The sequence below is a fragment of the Xiphophorus maculatus genome, chromosome 19, assembly GCF_002775205.1.
Source record: "Xiphophorus maculatus strain JP 163 A chromosome 19, X_maculatus-5.0-male, whole genome shotgun sequence".
Classification (NCBI taxonomy): domain Eukaryota; kingdom Metazoa; phylum Chordata; class Actinopteri; order Cyprinodontiformes; family Poeciliidae; genus Xiphophorus; species Xiphophorus maculatus.
The window spans coordinates 16,969,595-16,988,732 of NC_036461.1; the positions used below are offsets into that span (position 1 = coordinate 16,969,595).

At 38.4% G+C, this 19,138-nt stretch overlaps 3 protein-coding genes across 3 annotated transcripts; all 3 read left to right on the forward strand.

The window, feature by feature from the left end:
• Positions 1-398: 398 nt before the first annotated feature.
• On the forward strand, positions 399-9,248 carry LOC102235471 (sentrin-specific protease 2-like). The gene is made up of 17 exons (XM_005798339.2): positions 399-727; positions 1,608-1,669; positions 1,756-1,868; positions 2,885-2,951; positions 3,026-3,104; positions 3,200-3,374; positions 3,543-3,649; positions 3,740-3,822; positions 4,131-4,179; positions 4,256-4,328; positions 4,406-4,561; positions 4,645-4,776; positions 4,908-5,132; positions 6,342-6,421; positions 6,552-6,636; positions 6,732-6,827; positions 7,010-9,248. Exons 1-17 carry the CDS (start codon positions 576-578, stop codon positions 7,070-7,072), a joined length of 1,797 nt encoding a protein of 598 aa, XP_005798396.2. The 5' UTR covers positions 399-575; the 3' UTR covers positions 7,073-9,248.
• LOC102235721 (transformer-2 protein homolog alpha-like) lies at positions 8,673-12,004 on the forward strand. Its single transcript, XM_005798340.2, has 8 exons — positions 8,673-8,752; positions 9,919-10,052; positions 10,183-10,342; positions 10,428-10,616; positions 10,690-10,805; positions 10,902-11,072; positions 11,193-11,257; positions 11,475-12,004. The coding sequence occupies exons 1-8, from the start codon at positions 8,720-8,722 to the stop codon at positions 11,483-11,485; spliced, it is 879 nt and encodes a 292-aa protein (XP_005798397.1). The 5' UTR covers positions 8,673-8,719; the 3' UTR covers positions 11,486-12,004.
• A 982-nt stretch (positions 12,005-12,986) lies between these two features.
• Positions 12,987-18,189, forward strand: LOC102235973 (obg-like ATPase 1). Its single transcript, XM_005798341.3, has 11 exons — positions 12,987-13,078; positions 13,394-13,491; positions 13,594-13,737; positions 14,703-14,830; positions 14,973-15,148; positions 15,240-15,320; positions 15,412-15,509; positions 15,596-15,736; positions 16,290-16,386; positions 16,949-17,071; positions 17,162-18,189. The coding sequence occupies exons 2-11, from the start codon at positions 13,394-13,396 to the stop codon at positions 17,261-17,263; spliced, it is 1,188 nt and encodes a 395-aa protein (XP_005798398.1). The 5' UTR covers positions 12,987-13,078; the 3' UTR covers positions 17,264-18,189.
• The last annotated feature ends 949 nt before the right edge of the window (positions 18,190-19,138 follow it).

The window sequence follows — 19,138 nt, forward strand, 5'->3', positions numbered from 1 at the left end:
GTCAGGAAAACTTGAGTATATCTTTTAATTAAGAATTGCATTGACAGCATCATTTGCGATTAATATGTTCCGTGGCACATCGAGTGTCTTGAGTTTATGATCACCTCTCACAAAATCTTAACAATGATGACTTTGAGTCTATAGAAAAAACATATTGAAAGGGTTAAAATATAATTCAATAATCTTGTTTTAATTACGAGGAAACAAATCTTTATATAGTAAACTATAGTAACGTGACAACGATCTGAAATACACATTTTATCTTTCAGCCTAGATGTTTGTTGCTTTCTTCAATCGGAAAGCACCGCCCGTGATTGGTTCGTTCTAGTCAGACGGAGTCTATAGAGCCCCGCCCAAGCGTCCTCCCCTGCAACACAAAACATTCGCACCTAGCGAGACTGTCACACGCAGTGACGCACATCCTGCGCATTTCAACACACAGATGCTAATCCTGGGCTAAAGCTCCACTGGTAGCCGTTGTGTCGTAGATTGTCGTCTTGAGGGTTTAAACCTGTGGAAAAACAGTCCTGGCCCGTTCGGAAGAACTCGTTCCATTTTTCTCGTATTTGTCTGGGATGTATGGATGGATAGTTGACGGAATCTCGTCTCTGTTTGAGCCCGTTACCGGGCAAAACCACGCCGAGTGGCCTGCGAATAGAAGGGCCAGTGGGGAAGGATCGCGGCGGCAGGACAGCCACGGAAGACCGAGTAAACGGAACTACAAAAGGTCGGTGCTATTCTGATACCTGGTGGCTCCGTTCTGGAGGCGCTCTTATTCCTCCGTGGTATCATTTCAAATTTGTTGACTTATGTTGGTGACTAAAGTTAACCTAATAAGCTAACAACAGTGAGGGGGTATGTTTGAAAATAGATAAGGATTTTGTTTGCTACTTTTTGATATTTCCCCGGTTAAACACATCTTAATTAAATGGCTAAATCACCTACTAATGCCCTAATTAATTAACTTAAGTGTGTTGAAGCAGAGACCCGTCTAAAAGCTGCAGGGCAGAGGTCTTCAAAGACTGCAGTTTGAAATCTGCTCCCCCTGTTCTGCATGTTTTAGGTGTTACTGTGCCTCGACACACCTGACTTAAATAAAAGGGTGATTGCCAGTCTTACTGACATGTCAAGAAGATAATTCAACCTTTTGATTTGAGTGTGCTGGAGCAAGGATGCATCCAAAAGTTGCAGGACAGTGACCCCTGCTCCAGATAATCTCTCTCTCTTGATGCTCTTTTCTCCTCCTTTAACCTTATATGATTTAATTCTCAGGAAAATTAACACATTTTACATGTATGCTTCCTTTGTTCAACGTGAGCCTCACCTGAAGAGTTTCTCTCATATTTGAACTAAAGTTATTTGGTCAAAGCTCATGTTTCTCATGAAAGTCGTTGTAAAGTATGGCAAGCTCCATTTGTTTACATTTGTAATGCTGGGACTGAACAGTCGTTTCCTGGCCCACCTCCCCTTGGTTTGTATTAAAGCACAAGTTCTTCAGTTTTATTTATACCAAAAGTTTCACTGTTGCCTGGATAATTCAATAACTTTACAAAAAGAGGTTAATTATTATGAATAGGAGGCAACATTATCATTTTCTTCTGTTACAGTGTGCATGTTGCCGATGGTGTTTGTCAAAGTGACCCAGTGGCGGCAAAACGACGCAAACGTGGTATGTTGGGATCAATTAAAAATGCCAGGGTTTGTTTTAAAAAGTCTCTGTATTTCAGTAACTGTTGTGATCTCCTGTCTTTGTAGATGTTGTAATCAGCTTTGTGAAGAAGACGGTGGCAGGCATAGCAGGTCTAGTGAGCCTTCGGAGACCGCTGCCAGCAAGGTGTCAAAATCCAAACAAGCATGACGAAACACAGGTGGGTGTTTTTGTGTTCAAGTGCTGCATCGTGTTCTGTAGATATGGAGAACCGACCAAACAGATGTTTTGCTGTATGCCCTGTTGAAGGTGTTTCCACTTGTGGGGTACCTCAAGTCTCTGTTCCTGGGCTCTAATTTTCCTCAAGGGGACTGCACACTGTCAACTTCAAACATGTGTCAAAAAATATAATTTTCTATTAAATAATGGATACCAGTGGCGCTTGGTCAGTGCTTGTTGCTACAGGGCAGGTATCCTTTTCAAACCTCGCCTCAACAGACCATAAATGAAATGCCACACCATACTGGCTCCCATAGCTGCTCTTCTTCTGCACTGAGTAGTAGTTGCAGCACCTTCACCTGTGTGACCATGGTTTAAAAATTGTGGATGGATTGATTTTTGAGGCTAAAAATACAGATGATTGACAGTCTTGCTATTATAAGAACAGCAGCAAAACAAGAATATTTCCTGGAGATCCATCCACAGGCCGCCTGTGTTAAGTGAAGAAATGGAGAAGGAATGCCAAACTAGTATTTTGGATTTGATTTACATTCAAACATTTGCAATTCCTTTTGGTGCAGGTAATTTTGTTTTTATGGCATGCGACTCCACCTGTTGGCATACATGGATGACTGCATTGACAAAAATAGTTAGACCTGTTCTTGCATCAACAATGTACGTTAAAGATGTAATTTGACGCAAGTTAGAGTGCATCAAAATGCGAGGTTTTTGTTCTTAGTATTTGCTAACAATGAAAAGGATATCTTTGCTCTTATTTACTTACCAATTTTTGACTTGGCATTTTGCAAAACTTGGTCTTATTACTTCCCAGTTTTATTATTGCTGCTCTCTGCATGTTGGCCTGGACCAGGTCTCCCTTTAATGGCTTCAGTTGGTCCAAACTGTTGCAGCTCATATGTTTGGCTTTTCATGTACAGAAGAACCTTGTGTTTAAATGTGCTTCATGGATAAAATGTATTTCATTTAAAGCATTTTTTAAATATTGTTTTAATCTAGCCCGTTACTCTAATGGGCATAGATGAGCTTCACACTTCATGGCTCAATGGGACTGACTGGAAAATGGGTAAGTGAAGATGGACATCTCTACACCTGTTGACTCTTGGCTGTATTCATATCTAATATCTGTTGTCTTCTCAGATAAATCTGTAGGTGGGGTGAATGACAGGAGTTCAAAGAATCCCTTTCAAAGCTCTTTACCCCCTTTAAGAAAATACAGGTCAGTGATCTAGTTTTTGTACAGTTTGTTCATTAGTCTCAATAAAACATTCAGCACACACTCTTTATGAACGACTTTTTTATTTTTGAATCTAGTGGAGCAACGCTCCCTGCTGGGCTCCCAGAAAGAGGGAAGAACTGGGAGAGAAGAGGCTCCCTTCAACTGCTGCCTTCAAGGCCTGCTATCAGAGTGGGAACACCTTGTCCTGAACCGATTTCTAATGGCTACGGACACCTCCGCTGCCCTAAACCCAGTCTTACTGTGGAAGAGGTATATTTAGACCTAAATTTAGTGTCGTTTGGAATATTCTGTTACACTTATGATGGTCATTTTCCACTTTATCCTTGCATGTAGTAATAATTGTAATAACTCAAACGTACCTCATTATTACTGAACATTTTTGCCACTGTACATCTTCAGTTGTGACCTTTGTTTTAGGCCATAAAGCAGAACAATAAGGAGCACTACAGACGCCTACTGGAGATGGTGACGGAGAAATACAGCAAAAGCCAACCACTACCTTTCAACCAATCTAAACCGCATGAGTGAGTGTTTTCATCTGCTGGTGTGGTGTTTTCAAAGATGTTTAAAAAGATCGCCATGCACCTCTTATCTGTTTTTTTCCCCTCTCCTAGCGAGTCATTGTTACAAAGCTCCCACAAAACATCTGCTTCAGAGAGAACCTTTGATTCAGTCTCCAGGAGGGTGGTGTGCACAGGTAGGACTCTCCTGTGGATACCATTTGTCTTTAAAATAACAAATGACCGCTTCTATTTTTTTTTTTTTGTCCCACAAACTTCCACTTTATCTGTTTTTTATTTATTTATTTATTTTTATTTTTTTAAAGCTATCTCGTCCGATGATGTGGAGAAACCCGACAGATTTACTTTCACAAGTGGAGCATTAAAACTTTCGCTATAATGCTCCATTTTATATATGCTTAAAAAACTTCGCTAATTGTGATTAAATTGTTAACATTTACGCCCATTTTCTAGTGGGTAAAAAACAATCTTCTCTTCTTCACAGCTACACCAACTGTGTTTACATACAGAAATACTACTGCAACTAAGGACAGGTTGGTTTTAAACTACTTGGATTATATGTCTTTTTTTTGTCAATATTTTAATAACTTTTATCTTTCGTACCTTCAGGTGGGGAGGTTTATCTTTTAATAAGTCATACAGTGAAACTCTTGAGGAAAAACAGCCTGTTAGATATGCAAAGGTGGGCATACATTAACTCTCTTCTGTCATGCCAAAGCAGCCATTGAATCCTGTGAGTAATGCTGACCTGCATTGCAGCAAAAAGCAGCAGCCAATGTGGACCTTTCCACAGAAGTCGCTACTCGCCTTAATCTCGTGGACAGAGATGCTTCTGCGTTCAGCGCCACTGAAACTCAGCCTTCCTATGTTTCACTTATAAAGCACAGTGATGAGGACATACCCAGGCTGACCAAGGTGAGATTGTTTAAAAGTAACGTAGTGCGTTTCTGACTGCATGGTTACTCTGTCATTTTAAATGTCTCTTCTCGGTCTTATAGGAAATGGCAGTGGAGGTTAGTGAAGCTTTGGCTCAGAGAGATCCTAACCTTGTTTTAAGCTCAGCTTTCAAGCTTCGCATCACGCGGCGAGACCTGTCCACTCTACTGGAAGGTGGATGGCTCAATGATGAGGTACTTGTATGCTTAACTAAGATGGATCTCGGATCTAAACCAGCCCTCTCCACTGAAGACAAGATTGAACTTGAACATTTTTTATTGCATTGAGTTGGAGATCATTGTTTTATGCCAAATTTCCCTCCAAGGTGATGAACTTCTACCTTTCCCTCGTCATGGAGCGACGTGGAGAAAGTGGAAGATTAAAGGTCTACAGTTTTAGCACCTTTTTTTACCCAAAGCTGCGGGGTGTTGTGGGAGGAGAACAGGGTGGAGGACATGTGGCTGTGAAGCGATGGACCAAGGCGGTTGACCTCTTTATGTTTGACCTCATCCTCGTCCCGCTGCATCTTGGTGTCCATTGGGCATTAGCTGTGAGTTTGATTCATCACATAGCTTAAAATGCATCAATATTTACTTCGGAAATGTTTAGATGAAACTCCAATAAGAATGTAGAAAATTCTTTGAGTTAAAAAGAAGAAAACTTAGATCAGCTGCTGCTCCCGCCTTCCAACAGAATAAATACAGATTGCTATTCCCAATTTAAGATTTGTAAAAGTAATACTTTGCTAAACATTTCAAGAGTTCAACATACTTTTCATAGTATGTGTACTTTGTAGGGGAGTAACTATTTCTAAAACTCATCAGACGAGACTGGATATGGAGATCACCAGAACGAGACGGGACAAGATTTTAATATAACTTTCAAGAACTCTTCAAGACCAATCCATTTACACTGCAGAAAGGCCTTTATTCTGCATTTTTGTTTTGTTTTGTTTTTTTCTCACAAACTCAACAAACTTTCTTGAGTTCTTTTAATCTATTTTCATCTACCTTATGACTGCATTTACTATGCATGGTGTGCAGCATAACATTTCCCAGTTGTTGTGGATAGCGTGCGAGTATGATGTAGCTCCACTTACCCCTAGACATCCAAATATCGGTTACTAGAGCAAAGCTTTTTACCTCTTTCAGCGTCTGAACAACTTGCAGTACTTGAATATTGTTTGCCTTCTTGCTGTTTATAGTTCCTACTGAAAACTCAAGATGGTGGAGCAGCTTATATTATAATTTCATAAGGCGAAGCCATGCTGACCGCATTTGGCTTGTGCTTGCAAGACAGCAGTCGCCTCAATGAGAAATATTGTAATGTTTTAATACACAAGATGTTGTGCGAGAAGATTTTGCCTCATCCTCAATTTGTTGAGATTTCTAATTCACTGATTATCATCTAGACTTCCCAACTTTCCTACAGAATCGTCATGCATTAATGTTTAGTCCTAAATTTTGTTGCATCAGTTTAACACCAGCCATATTAATAAACCACTTCTTGAGTTTGTTTTGCCAACAATATTTCCTACAATAATTTTTAAACCATTTCCTGTATAAAACTTTAGTTTGTCTCACACTTCACAAACTGTGTAATAAATGAATTTTGCGTTTCCCACACTCAAGCTTGTGGTACTCTGTATTTGTTGGAGCACTCGTATTTCATTGTGAAATTGTAAAACAGTAGATTTACAATTTGTTTAAAGAAAATTATGATTTAAGTCAGCTTGTTTTAATCAATGTTTTCATTTTAGGTGATGGATTTAAAGTCAAAGACTGTCAAATCATATGACTCAATGGGTCGGAGACACGATGACATCTGTAATCTTTTACTGTAAGTCTGTTTTCTATTTTTCACTCCCTCAGCGTTTATTGTTTTTTTTCCCTCCAGTCTTTCAATCTTTAGTGTTTGTTTCTTTGAGTTGTATTGCACTATGAATGATGTAGCGGTGCTTATTTTCCAGACTCTACCTTAAAGAAGAGCACAAAGCAAAGAAAGGAAGGGAGCTTGAATGTGGCAAATGGACTGTTGGAAGTCTGAAGGCTGGTGTATGTTAAACCTGCTATTGACATAAGATTTAAAAACACAATGTCATCTGTTTTTTTTTCAAAACGGAAATTAATGCTTCATTCTGTACAAACAGGACATTCCCCAACAGACTAATGGAAGTGACTGTGGTGTTTTTGTCTGTAAATATGCTGACTATATAGCAAAGGGAAAGCCTCTCACCTTTAAACAGGTAAACTCAAATTTAATGCAACCACTTGGGGTTTATTAATGAAAAGTGCAGTTGCTTGTGCAGAACAGTGTTTGTCCTAGTGTGCTACTACATGTTATTAGCCTTGATTATTAAATCAGTGGTTTTTAAAGTATGTTATGCAGATTTTGTTCTAATTTGATTGCTTTCTTCAACTTTTTTAGTGCCACATGCCTCTCTTCAGGAAGTTAATGATGTGGGAAATCCTTAATCAGAAGCTGCTATAGAAGATTACACCATCAGAAGCAACAACGGCAACTTTGTTTTGGTTTTGCAAACAAATGTTGGACCGAAGTATAACCCAGATATTTGGAGTAATAAAATACTAGTCTTAACTTTGTCTCTTTTTCTCCCAAAGGGGAATAAAAACCGTTTTTGATCTCTGAGTTCTAATTGGAGATGTTTTGCTGAAGGAAATTTGTTGTGCACAAACTTTGGCACTAGTGAGTGAATGGCTTTTGACTTGAGATTATTTTTTTACAGTTTGATGTACTGCTTGAAGTGCCTTTAACCCACTGGTGGAGCTCAGTAAAGAGCACACTTTATGGAGAGTTTGTTTGGTTTTTGCAACTTGACTGCATTTTTGAGCAACTTGGCCCAGTATGCAGAGATGATCCTAATGGCCATTTATTTGATTGAAGATAATTATATTTAGTCACAAAACTGTTATGTTGTGTGAAATATAAATGGTAAAAATATTGATATACCTCCTGTTTTGCCTTTTGTCCAGATACAATTTGCATGTTTGCAAACTTGCTGTAATAACATTTGATTAACATTATTTATAACTTGACTGGATGAAAGAAATTGTGTGTGTAATGTTTCCTTCCATAATTGAATGAAGTATGACTTATTTGTTCTCCCACATGTAGAGCAGGTACAAAACTTACAAATTTTGTGTACTTAATAGGGAACTACTGTACAAGCATGTATGTTAGTTTTCATGCTTAAAATGTGATCACATCCTCCTCCTGTAATAAATTTTTTTTTTGTAATCTGAGTTTTTTGTTGTTTTTTTTAAACTAGTCTGCAGCAATCCTTGAGGGTTCCAGTGAATCAGTTGTATCCTGTAATACAACTGAGTGAGCTTTTCCTAAGCTCATTACATTCCAAGCTGCTAAAGGTGTGAGCTGTAACCTAGCTTGTAAAAAGGTTCATTATGTCTCCTAATACAGTGCCTAGAAAACTACTAGTATACCTTGATCTTTTCGACAATGTCTTATAACAACCACAAATTCTAATGTATTTTTGAGAGGATTTATTTTTTGGGTGATAAACCCCATAAGCTAGTGCACAACTGCAATAAGACTTAAGGTACTGTTTTCAAAAATAATAGTTTAACATCACTATTTTCGACTTAAAAAAATTTCAATTTACTAGTAGGCGTAGATGAAAAGATTGGCAACCGTCGTAACATTCGTGTATTCATCCTATACAATTAACTGAAAGAGATGTTCAGAATAATAAGAGTTTGAGTAGAGTCAACCATGTTGTTGCAGTCCGCTGGACAATAATCCAATGCAAGGACAATAAGGTCAACATTAAACATGTTTCTGAGGCAAAACCCAATAAATTTCAAGGAACTGTCCAGAAAAAAATGTCTCATTGTTCACAAAGCATGTAGTTATACAATTACATGCTACTTCAGAGATTTACGTTCAAACGTTTTTTTTTTGTAAAGACAATCCAGTTTTATTTTAAAAGGAGCCGGAAATGGCGTCATTGGCCACAGAACGTTATAAAAGGTTGCTGTTGTTAGGCGGTGTGGACAGAAACGGCTCGTTGTTTGGGGGCGCGCTTCAGCGTTACTTTATTTACTTTCCCCTCCTGGTTCGTTAGACTCATTAAACGGGTTTCAAATTTCTGACTGTAAAATGAGCGACAACGAGAAGGATTTTAGGGAGCAGGTGAGTTTTATTAATGAAAGAATATTGAGTTACTTCGGTTAAGATATAAACGGCTAGCTAGCTTATCCGTTTCCAGCCGTTGGACTTCTGAAAAGGTTTGCTAGACGACAGGTTTACGGTCTCTTAGCACTGATGTCTGCACAAGTGTTGTATGTTTTATTAGTGTTTATATACGAATAAGTATGGATAGTTGCATCACATTACAGAATACAATTAGATTAGCCAAGCATGCTAGGCTAAACCATGCGGCCTGTGCAGATCAGGAAACATGGTTCCTACCTTCATTTTATCACATTTGGTCTTTAATTACCGAGTTATGCAATGAATTACGAGTATTAAAGTAACTACTGTATGTGCACTGTGATTCTCGTTTATTTAAAATTCAACGTTCAATTATAAGCCAACTTGTCGAGCCTTTAATTTATTTTCTTTCGTGTTTGTTTTTTTCTTTATACCATTTGGTTGAAACAAAAACCAACTTGCCTTATCACCCTTGTTTGTTTTTTGTCAAGGTTAAGGTGGGAAGAAAGAAAAAGGCCCAAGACGTGTCAGATGTGACGTTTTTAATGTTTGAAGCTGATGGGGTTGATGCATGCTAATGTTTTGGAAGCTGAAAAGAAGCGATCAAGATCTGGCCTCACTTCTAGTTGTAATGGCAGATGGTAAAAGGGGGAAGAGGAGGAAAAAAGAAGTCAGATTCAAACGGAAGAAAGAAGAAATGAAGGGGTTGTTATGAAGTAATGAAGTGAACGAAGTTATGAAGTTAAGATCAGAAGTATAACTGGGTATGAGTGATTTCCTAACAACATGTTACATTATTGCTCTATTTTACTTTTCTTTCTCCTTAGCATGCTTAATTATTTTTGCCCTTTCTATATCAAACACATCACTAATTGTTCCCTCAATTTTGTTACATTTTTTTAATGTGGATCTGCTAATGTATTTAATCTATATTCAGTTATTTGTCACTGTTTTTTTTTTTTTTTTTTTTTTTTTCTCTCCAATTTTCCAGATAATTTCTATCAAACCCTCTAATCACCAAACTATGGTGCTGTTCTTCTGAAAAAGGCTTTAAGGGGGCAGAGGGTTAACATCTCCCAGGCCTTATGTTACTGTTACAAACTTGTCTGTAAAGGGCTTCTGATACCTGTCTTTTATTCGCTCAGGACTCTCGGGGAGGCTCAAGGAGTGCATCCCCAAGAGGCTCCGCAAAATCCGCCAGCCACTCTCCTGCACGGTCTAAAGATGGCTCTCGGCGCTCCCGGTCCAGATCTCGCTCTCAGTCCAGATCAAAATCCAGGTGGAATAATGCTTCTTGTTTTTTGTTAATCTCTTTGTTTTGCTGTTTTTTAGAACTGAAGTGCCTTTATTAGCCCCAATTCTGACTGTCTTCCCCCTGTCATGCACCAAAAAAATCCAAAAAACAATAGGTCAAGGTCCCACCGAAGCTCGCACAGGCGCTACTCCCGCTCTCGTTCCCACTCTCGACGCAGACGTTCAAGGAGCCGATCTCGAAGCTCAGATTACCGTCGACGTAGGAGCCACAGCCGTTCCCCGATGTCGAATCGGCGCAGACACATTGGCAACAGGGTGTGTGTTACCACTTTAAAATTTGTTGTATTAAAAAAAAAAAAAGTAATGTTTTTTTTTTTTCTTCTAACTTTTACTCTTCCAGGCCAACCCAGACCCCAGCGCTTGCCTGGGTGTGTTTGGTCTGAGCCTTTACACCACTGAGAGGGACCTGAGAGAGGTTTTTTCTAAATATGGCCCTTTGGCCGATGTTAACATAGTGTATGATCAGCAGTCGCGTCGTTCAAGAGGTTTTGCCTTTGTTTATTTCGAAAACAGTGCGGACTCCAAGGAGGTAAGCATGTGATTGGGTTATATTTTTATTTGCGGTTCTGTTTTGCTGCTACCTCTAATAGTGGTGTCTCTAGGCCAAGGAGCGGGCTAATGGTATGGAGCTTGATGGACGCAGAATCAGAGTGGATTTCTCTATCACCAAAAGAGCTCACACTCCAACTCCTGGAATCTACATGGGACGCCCCACATAGTGAGTTTGTGGGGGTTCAGGGGCTTCTATTTTTATGCTAAGTATTTATAATCCATGATGTGTATAAGGGTGACAGCTGAACCTGTGTGTTTGCAGTGGTGGTGGTGGAGGAGGAGGCGGTGGCGGCGGCGGCGGTGGTGGTGGAGGCGGCAGTGGTTCATCACGCCGTTTCTCTAGGGACTATGACAGGGGCTATGACAGAGGATATGATAGAGGTTATGATCGCGACTATGATCGCTACGAAGAGCGAGAGTACCGATCATACAGGTACAATTACTTTGACATAATGTACAAGATTGTAAGATGAAACTACTGATAAATTTTACTTTCATTTTGCTTGATGGATCTAATATTCATGTAAAATGAATGTTCTTTTTCCTTTGACAGACGCAGATCTCCGTCTCCATACTACAGCAGAGGTTACCGCTCACGATCTCGATCCTACTCGCCACGTATGTATATGACATGCGTTTTTTTTTTTTTTTAAATGTACTTTGAATAAAATGTTTCTGAACATGTTTGATTATTGACATTTAATATCATTTGTAGTTTCAGTTAATTGTTATACGTAAACATGTAATGATTTGTCTTTTAATAGATGGATGGATTTTAAGTCTCCATATTCTGCCAGAACAGTTTGTTGATTTTTTTTTGTTTCCTTTCTTACAGGTCACTACTAGGCAGCGAAGTCAGTGTTATGTTTTGGTGTTTTTGGGTTGTTTTTTTAAATTTGCATTATTATTTTTGTTGTTTTTTTTTTTTCCATTTTGACCAGACCATATGTTTGTGTGTGTGTGGGCGTGCGCATGTGTGTGTGTGTGTGTGAGAAACGGACTTTTGCACGTATTCATGTATCAGAAAGTTGAAAGCTTGATTTTTATCACTAAACATGTGTAGGCAGTGCTGAATTTACATGTCACTGAGTTTAGCACAGATTATGAAGGTTCAAAATGTCGGGAATTAAATCTTTTTCATCTTTGCGTTTCATCTAAATAAAATTGTGTATGTTAAATAAAAATGCTGAATGCTTTTTAAACTTGGAATTTGGAAAAACAGTTTGCTTCAACTGACATGTTTTTATCATTGTAGGATTTTGTTCTTTTTTTTTAAATATTTTTTTAGTGTTCTTCAGTAGATAGCTGCTTTAATCTGTGTCTATTCCAGAAAAAATAAATGACATTTTTGTCTATGTCTGGTGACTACCTGCTTTTTTTGTTATGTGTATATAAGCAATAAAATACCAGTGTCTCCTTCTGCATAATCTACTTAAGTTATAAGTAACATCCATATCTGATCTTAAACCCAAGTGTGAGAAAATCTGAATGTTGGGCTTCTGTGGTTTTATCTTTTTCACCTTGAACAGAGTTTTGTTGATTATGGATGCTAAAAGTTGATGGACGTTAATAAGCATTGCCCAAAACAATTGGATTTTAAAATACTACCTTTTGTATAAGATTTGAAAACTAGATGAAATGCCTGAAAGGTCATAAAAAGTTTCTTTGACATCACACCCAGCTTAATCCATTGTTGTGCTAAAAATGTTCATTGTGGGGTCTTTCCCTTTGTTATATAGGGTACAGCAATTAAATAAAAATGAAGTTCCAGTCTGCAATTTGTTCTTAACTTGGCCTCAAGTCAGGACCCCATGGCTCCATGGAACTGCTTCGGAGCCCGGAAGTGAGAGGAAAAAAAACAACATAATTGGCATACAACTTTACTAACTAATGTTATAAAGTATACTTGGCGCATGATATTTGATAAAGAAAAAAAAACTCCATTATTTATGTCGCACAGAAAGTGAATAAACCTGTTTGGTCAATTTGAAATGAAAACTAATTTGTATGTTAAACAAGTTTGCAACGGTGTCTAAAACTATCACCAACTGAAGATGACAAGGCATACGAAAACTATACGAACAAAACACCATTTACTAGCCCAACTTTCCTACTGTTACTTTAATTACGTTATTTACATGTTAACAGATGACGACTCCCATCGATTCTGAAAAATACAACTCTGCAAACAACAGATATAAGCAGATTTTGTTTTGAAACCGGGAAAATTGTGGTTTTCTGCAGTATTCCAACAGAAAATCAGCTTGTTATATTATCTCGGGTTGCCTCTGACGTGTCGTTCCTGATGTCCGGCTGACCAATCAGAGACGTTTTGCGTCAAAACGCTTCCGCTTAGCTTTCCGACCTGCCTTTCCAGTGGAGTGGCTGGTGTGAGCAGACAGAAGAGAAGCAAACACCACCTAGGAGAAGTAATTCAAGGTACCAAGCGAGTTGTTTTCTCTGCTAAACATCTTCCAAATTATTTTTAATGTGTTAAGGAAATTTTTGAACACTCATAAAACCCCTGCGGTCGGATACTTGGATGGTTCCAGTTAGCCACCTGCTACCGCTTAGCATGCTGTGTTTGAATGAGCATATGAGTCTAGCTGCCTCTACACGTTTTCACCAGGGCTAGCTTAGAAGAAATGATAGCTTGTTTAAAGGAATATTAATGTTCAGAGGTTTTCGGAAGACTTTACAAATAAAGAGGAGTATTTACATGTGTGTCATGGTTTCTTCTCTTACCTCCTACAGATGCCTCCTAAAAAGACAGAAGCCCCAAAACAACCTCCATTAATTGGGCGATTTGGAACATCTCTGAAAATTGGCATTGTGGGGTTGCCTAATGTCGGGTAAATACTTGCACGAGTAATTCAAGTGTAATGTAAATATTTTTATTTACAAATGGCCTTAGTTACTTGGGTGTTACGGCTGCTTTTCTGACTTTGTTGCAGGAAATCTACATTTTTTAATGTGCTCACCAAAAGCCAAGCTGCTGCAGATAATTTCCCATTCTGCACCATTGATCCAAATGAGAGCAGGGTGCCAGTTCCTGATGAGCGCTTTGATTACCTGTGCCAGTACCACAAACCAGCCAGGTGTGTTATAGCTGTACAGCATGGTTGTCATCATAGCATGCATCTACAGTGCCTTTCAAAAGTAATCCTAGCTTTTGTACTTAACATTTTGGCCCATCACAACAACGCATTTTAGTGTGTTTTTGTAGATTTTATTTGATATGTTCAGACAAAGTAGTGGAAGGAAAAACATACACAATTTTCAAAAGAAAGCTTGTGCCTGTTCTTCTTTGCAAAAATAGCTACCGTACCTTTTTGTCAGAGTAGAGGAAGAGGACTTTTGAACTTAAAAATATTCCCATAGATTCAAAATTAGATTTAACTGAACTGAACTTTGACTGACCCGTTATAACACATGAATATGCTGTCTAAACCAGCCCATGTTCTGGGTCATCCATTAGTGACGTGGTGATATAGCTCACCGCTTTATACTCAAACTCTCAGGTGGCACCTAGTGGTGTCCGGACATATTGTAACATTTTAAAAGGCGTTTGCACAAAAAGCTCCAAAGTGTCTATTCGCTGCACATCAACCGTCCCCAGAAGGTGTGTTGTGACTTCAGCTAAATGAAGCCACTTTTACTCCCTTAATTTTCACTTGGGCAAAGCAAGCAACAAATTCCCAGTATCCTCTGACTAGCTTGTCTCCCCACAGCATAATGCTGCTACCTCCAGGCTTCACCATGGGGATGCTGTGATCAGAGTGATGTTTAGTGTTAGTTTTTTGCCAAACATAGTGCTTTGCATATAGATTAAAAATATCAACTTTGGTCTTACCTGACCACAGCCAGTCCTCCACATAATATGCATAGGGTGTGGCAAACATCTTATGCTTTTTTTTTTTCCAACTATAGTTTTCTTTTTCCCCCTTACAATTTTTCAATTGTATAAAAAGATGGCAAATATAGCATGAGAAATTATGGAAAAGTGGGAATGCTCCACTTAATGCATGGTCTTGCTGATTGATTTTCGTCTTTCTCTCCTCAGTAAGGTTCCTGCTTTCCTAAATGTGGTGGACATTGCTGGTCTGGTGAAGGGAGCTCATGCAGGGCAGGGACTTGGAAATGCCTTTCTCTCTCATATCAGTGCCTGCGATGCCATTTTCCATATGACCCGTGAGTAGCCAGTTCATCGGCGATTTTTGAGATCACGCCGAAGCCAGTTACACATTTAAGGAGAAGAGAATGAACTCTAATGCAAAAACCAATTGGATTTGTTTTGCTTTATGTGTGTAAGAGACACTTTGGTATGTTTAAGGTGCTTTCGATGATGAAGACATTACCCACGTGGAGGGCAACGTGGACCCAGTGAGAGACATTGAGATCATCCATGAGGAGCTGCGGCTAAAAGACGAGGAAATGATTGCTCCCATCATAGACAAGCTGGAGAAAACCGCAGTCAGAGGAGGAGACAAAAAACTAAAACCTGAATACGTAAGAAATTTGGACTGACAACATGTTTGTCTCTAACATTCAAGTTCTTATAGTTTTTCCACTCTCATTGACATGCTGATTTTACTTCCAGGATATCATCCTGAAGGTAAAGAACTGGGTTGTGGAAGAGAAGAAACATGTCCGATTTTACCATGAATGGAATGACAAAGAGGTATTCACGTGTGTGCATGCTTGCACTTGCATTGAATTGCATCCATTTGTGAGTTGCGATGCATTTCTCAGTGCTGAATTCCTCTTTGCAGATTGAGGTGCTGAACAAATACCTGTTTCTGACATCGAAGCCCATGATCTACCTGGTTAATCTCTCTGAGAAGGATTACATTAGAAAAAAAAACAAATGGTATTTCATTTTTGCTGTCTTGTTTCTTCGCGTTTCATTTATTTACTCGTGTATTGCTCTGATCAAACACTGGCTTCTGGTTTAAGGTTGGCAAAAATCAAAGAGTGGGTAGATGCCCACGATCCTGGCGCCATGGTCATCCCGCTGAGCGGAGCGGTGGAGGCTAAACTTCAGGAGATGGAAGAGGAGGAGAGTACTAAATACTGCGAAGAACAGAAAACACAGAGGTCAGACTGATGACCTCCACCAATAGGCTTTGATTTTCAGTTTAAAAGTGTCACGTGAAATTGATTTGAACACGAGGTATTGCTCAAAATGATGTCTGCTGTGCATTTGTTTTCACATCTTCTGAATCAGTACTTTGTAGAAACAGCTATTGCTGCAATTACAGCTGCAGGTTTTTTTTTAGACATTTTTGTCGCAGCTTTGATTCTCCCAGGAGTGAAATATTCTACATTTTTTTCTTTCCCTGAAACAAATTCTACTCAGATTGAATAGGGAGGATTTGTGAAGACTTTTTTAAGCCTTCATGCAGATTGATTGATTTGTGGGTTTAAACAACACCAATTCCCATCTATCTCTAGTTGTATTTCTACAGTCATTGTCCTGCTGTGTGTTCAGAGCATTCTTCTTAAAGCAATTTTTATTTTGATCAAAACATTTGCACCTCTAGTAAGCACATCAGACTGTCAGTGATGAGATGACAATTTTAGTTACCGTATTTATTTTTGTGTTTGTCATTTGTAATCATCACATATACGTATGTTTCTATGCTTACAGTGTTCTGACCAAAATTATAAAGACAGGCTATGCAGGACTACAGCTGGAGTACTTCTTCACGGCAGGGCCGGATGAGGTCCGAGCGTGGACCATCAGGGTGAGCGCTCTGATATACAGAATGTTACCTTGAACGTATCATTTGATGACTTCTTTATAAAAGGAAACTGAAAATGGTCCCAGTGTAATTCGTTGTCCCACCTTCCCTTCGTCCCTTTGTCTTACTCCTTTTTGTGATTCTTTCCTTTCCTCCGTCTCCTACTCCATTTCTTCCTTCCTTTGCACATTTCTTGTCTTTCTGTCATTCCTTCCTTGTCATTTCTTCTTTCCTAATTCTTCTTTCCTCTTGTCTTTACCTTTCCATCCTCGTCTTTACTTTTCTTCACCTCTTTATATCTTTTTTTTTGTCATTCATTCCTGTTCCCTCGTTTCACCCAGTAATACTGAGGTTTACCCATAAATTATGGTGAACTGCAGTATTTTATGTCTTTAGATGAAGAAAACAAAGGACTGAAAGCTTAGATAGGTGTGAAATTTCTAAGAGAAATGTTTAGAAATTGCAGAACCCTGAGGTATTCAGCCAAAGTCAAAATGGTACAAAATTATGGTATGAGTTGTCTGGACGCGGTTTGAGATTTCCTTTTGCTGTTTTGCTCCGACAGAAAGGAACCAAAGCTCCTCAGGCTGCAGGGAAAATCCACACAGACTTTGAGAAAGGCTTCATCATGGCTGAGGTGATGAAGTTCAATGACTTCAAAGAGGAGGGCAGTGAGAGTGCGGCCAAGGTGAGTGAAACGGCAAAACAGATGGGTTCTTATCAAGAGTTGCTGCAGTGCACCTCTAACATAAACATGTTTTCGTCTCTTTGTTCTCAGGCTGCTGGGAAATACAGACAACAGGGCAGGAACTACATCGTGGAGGACGGCGACATTATCTTTTTCAAATTCAACACACCCAATGCACCCAAAAAGAAATAGAGGGACCACATAATTGCCAGGGGGGTATCTCAGTTCAGTTCAGTTGGGCTCCAAAGAGCTGCACTGTGGGCTGGTTTTCTAATTCTCCTTAAATATTAGGCATAGTTATCACAATCTCTTAACATAATGCCAATCAAAGCATGAAATGTAATTGATATTTCAAGTCAATTACAAGGATAATTTTCAAACAAGCTTGGACAAAGTTGAGCTATTTACAATATTCATTAAAAAAAGGGTAATTAACCTGAAATACCTGGACCAGAATACAATTTGGCATTTTCTTTCTTTTTTTGTTGCTGCCAGTTTTGGGCTGTTTTTAACATGCAATAAGGCTCTTTTATTCAGATTTTCTTTATTACAGTATAAATATTCAAACCACAGAAGCTGAATATCCTTTACTGCTTTTACTTTATCATCAGGTTTAACAGCTTCCTGTGTTTCATTAGTTGACCAATTAGTAGATCTTAATAGGACCTCTGGTTAGCTCTTTTTTTAAAGGCAGATTAAGAAGTCTCTTATTAATCTGTTCTGTATTATAATCCTGGCAAGGTTTTGGTGACATGTTGCTTTCAGAAACCAAACCAAAAACCTCAGTGACCCGTTTACGTAATAAAGGAGAATGAAGGCCATCATTCGGTGCAGGACTGAGCTGTGAAGAGAAGAGACCGGCCTAACTGATGGTGGCATGGATTGAACTCATGCTACATTATTTGCTTTTACTGACTTGCTCTGGCTTGGGTATTAAAAAAACCCTTCGCCCTTTCTCCTTTATTGACGGTGTGTTTTTACGCATCTGCTGGAGTGTGAAGCTGCAGATTTACCTTGTACCACATTGTTAATGTCTTCATTGCTATATTAAAATTGTGCCCTAAAATGAAATATTGCCCTTATAAACATGCACATGTCAGTAAAAGAACAAAAATCTCTCCTGCTTTTGTGTTTTGTTTTTCCAGTGAAATGAACCCAAATGAAAGGAAATAAGTTGCATTTTTGTTGAAACTGTCTCATTTAATGGCTGACAGGGTGAAGTAAAATTAGCTTGTTAATTAGTTTAAATTTTAACCGAAACTCTGGGAAGTTAAATATTCTTTTGCCTTAATCCATTGCGGCAATACATAATGTATTTTTACAACAAAAGGGGACGAGGGAAGCTGACCAAAGATTGACAAGCCATCCCTTTTGGTCAAACTAGGAAAGCCAATTTGAAAATAACATGCCTGTGTTGTCAGTAATGCATTTTAAAGTCCTGAAAATTTTATTCAAATTTATAATTATAACTCAGAATAAAATTATGAAATATAAAGTCATAAGAGATTCGTAGTCCTAATTTTGACTACAAATCATAATATTTCCAAAGTGTATTATGTGATTTGAAGTGTCCATTTAGATGGTCAATTTTGATTTTCTGAGCCATATTTGTTTTACTTTTATATATTTATAATGTCCAAATCATAAGTTTGATTTTAAAAGTAAAAATTATAAAGTTCAAAGTCTTACTTTAGACTTTTGAAATAATTTTGAGTGGTCTCATAAATATGCTAATAATTCATACTTCTGCCATGCTATATGTCATTTTTTCTTTATGTTGCAGAAATAGACATTTAGAATTTATAGAAATAATAACTAAAAGTTACTTGTTTGCTGGACATTCAAAAAAAAACACACACAAATACAATAATGTAATAATGCTAAAATGTAAAAAAAAAATGCGAACGTATCATTTGGATGCTCAGTTGTTAGTAGCTCATTTAAAGTGTGTCATTTGAATCATGCTAACAAATTAATCTGGAATCTGGGGCAACAAAATTAACTTTAAATCTCGTGCACGTTAATTCAAGGCTGCGAGACTTGAAAAAAACTTTTTCCAAGGACAAA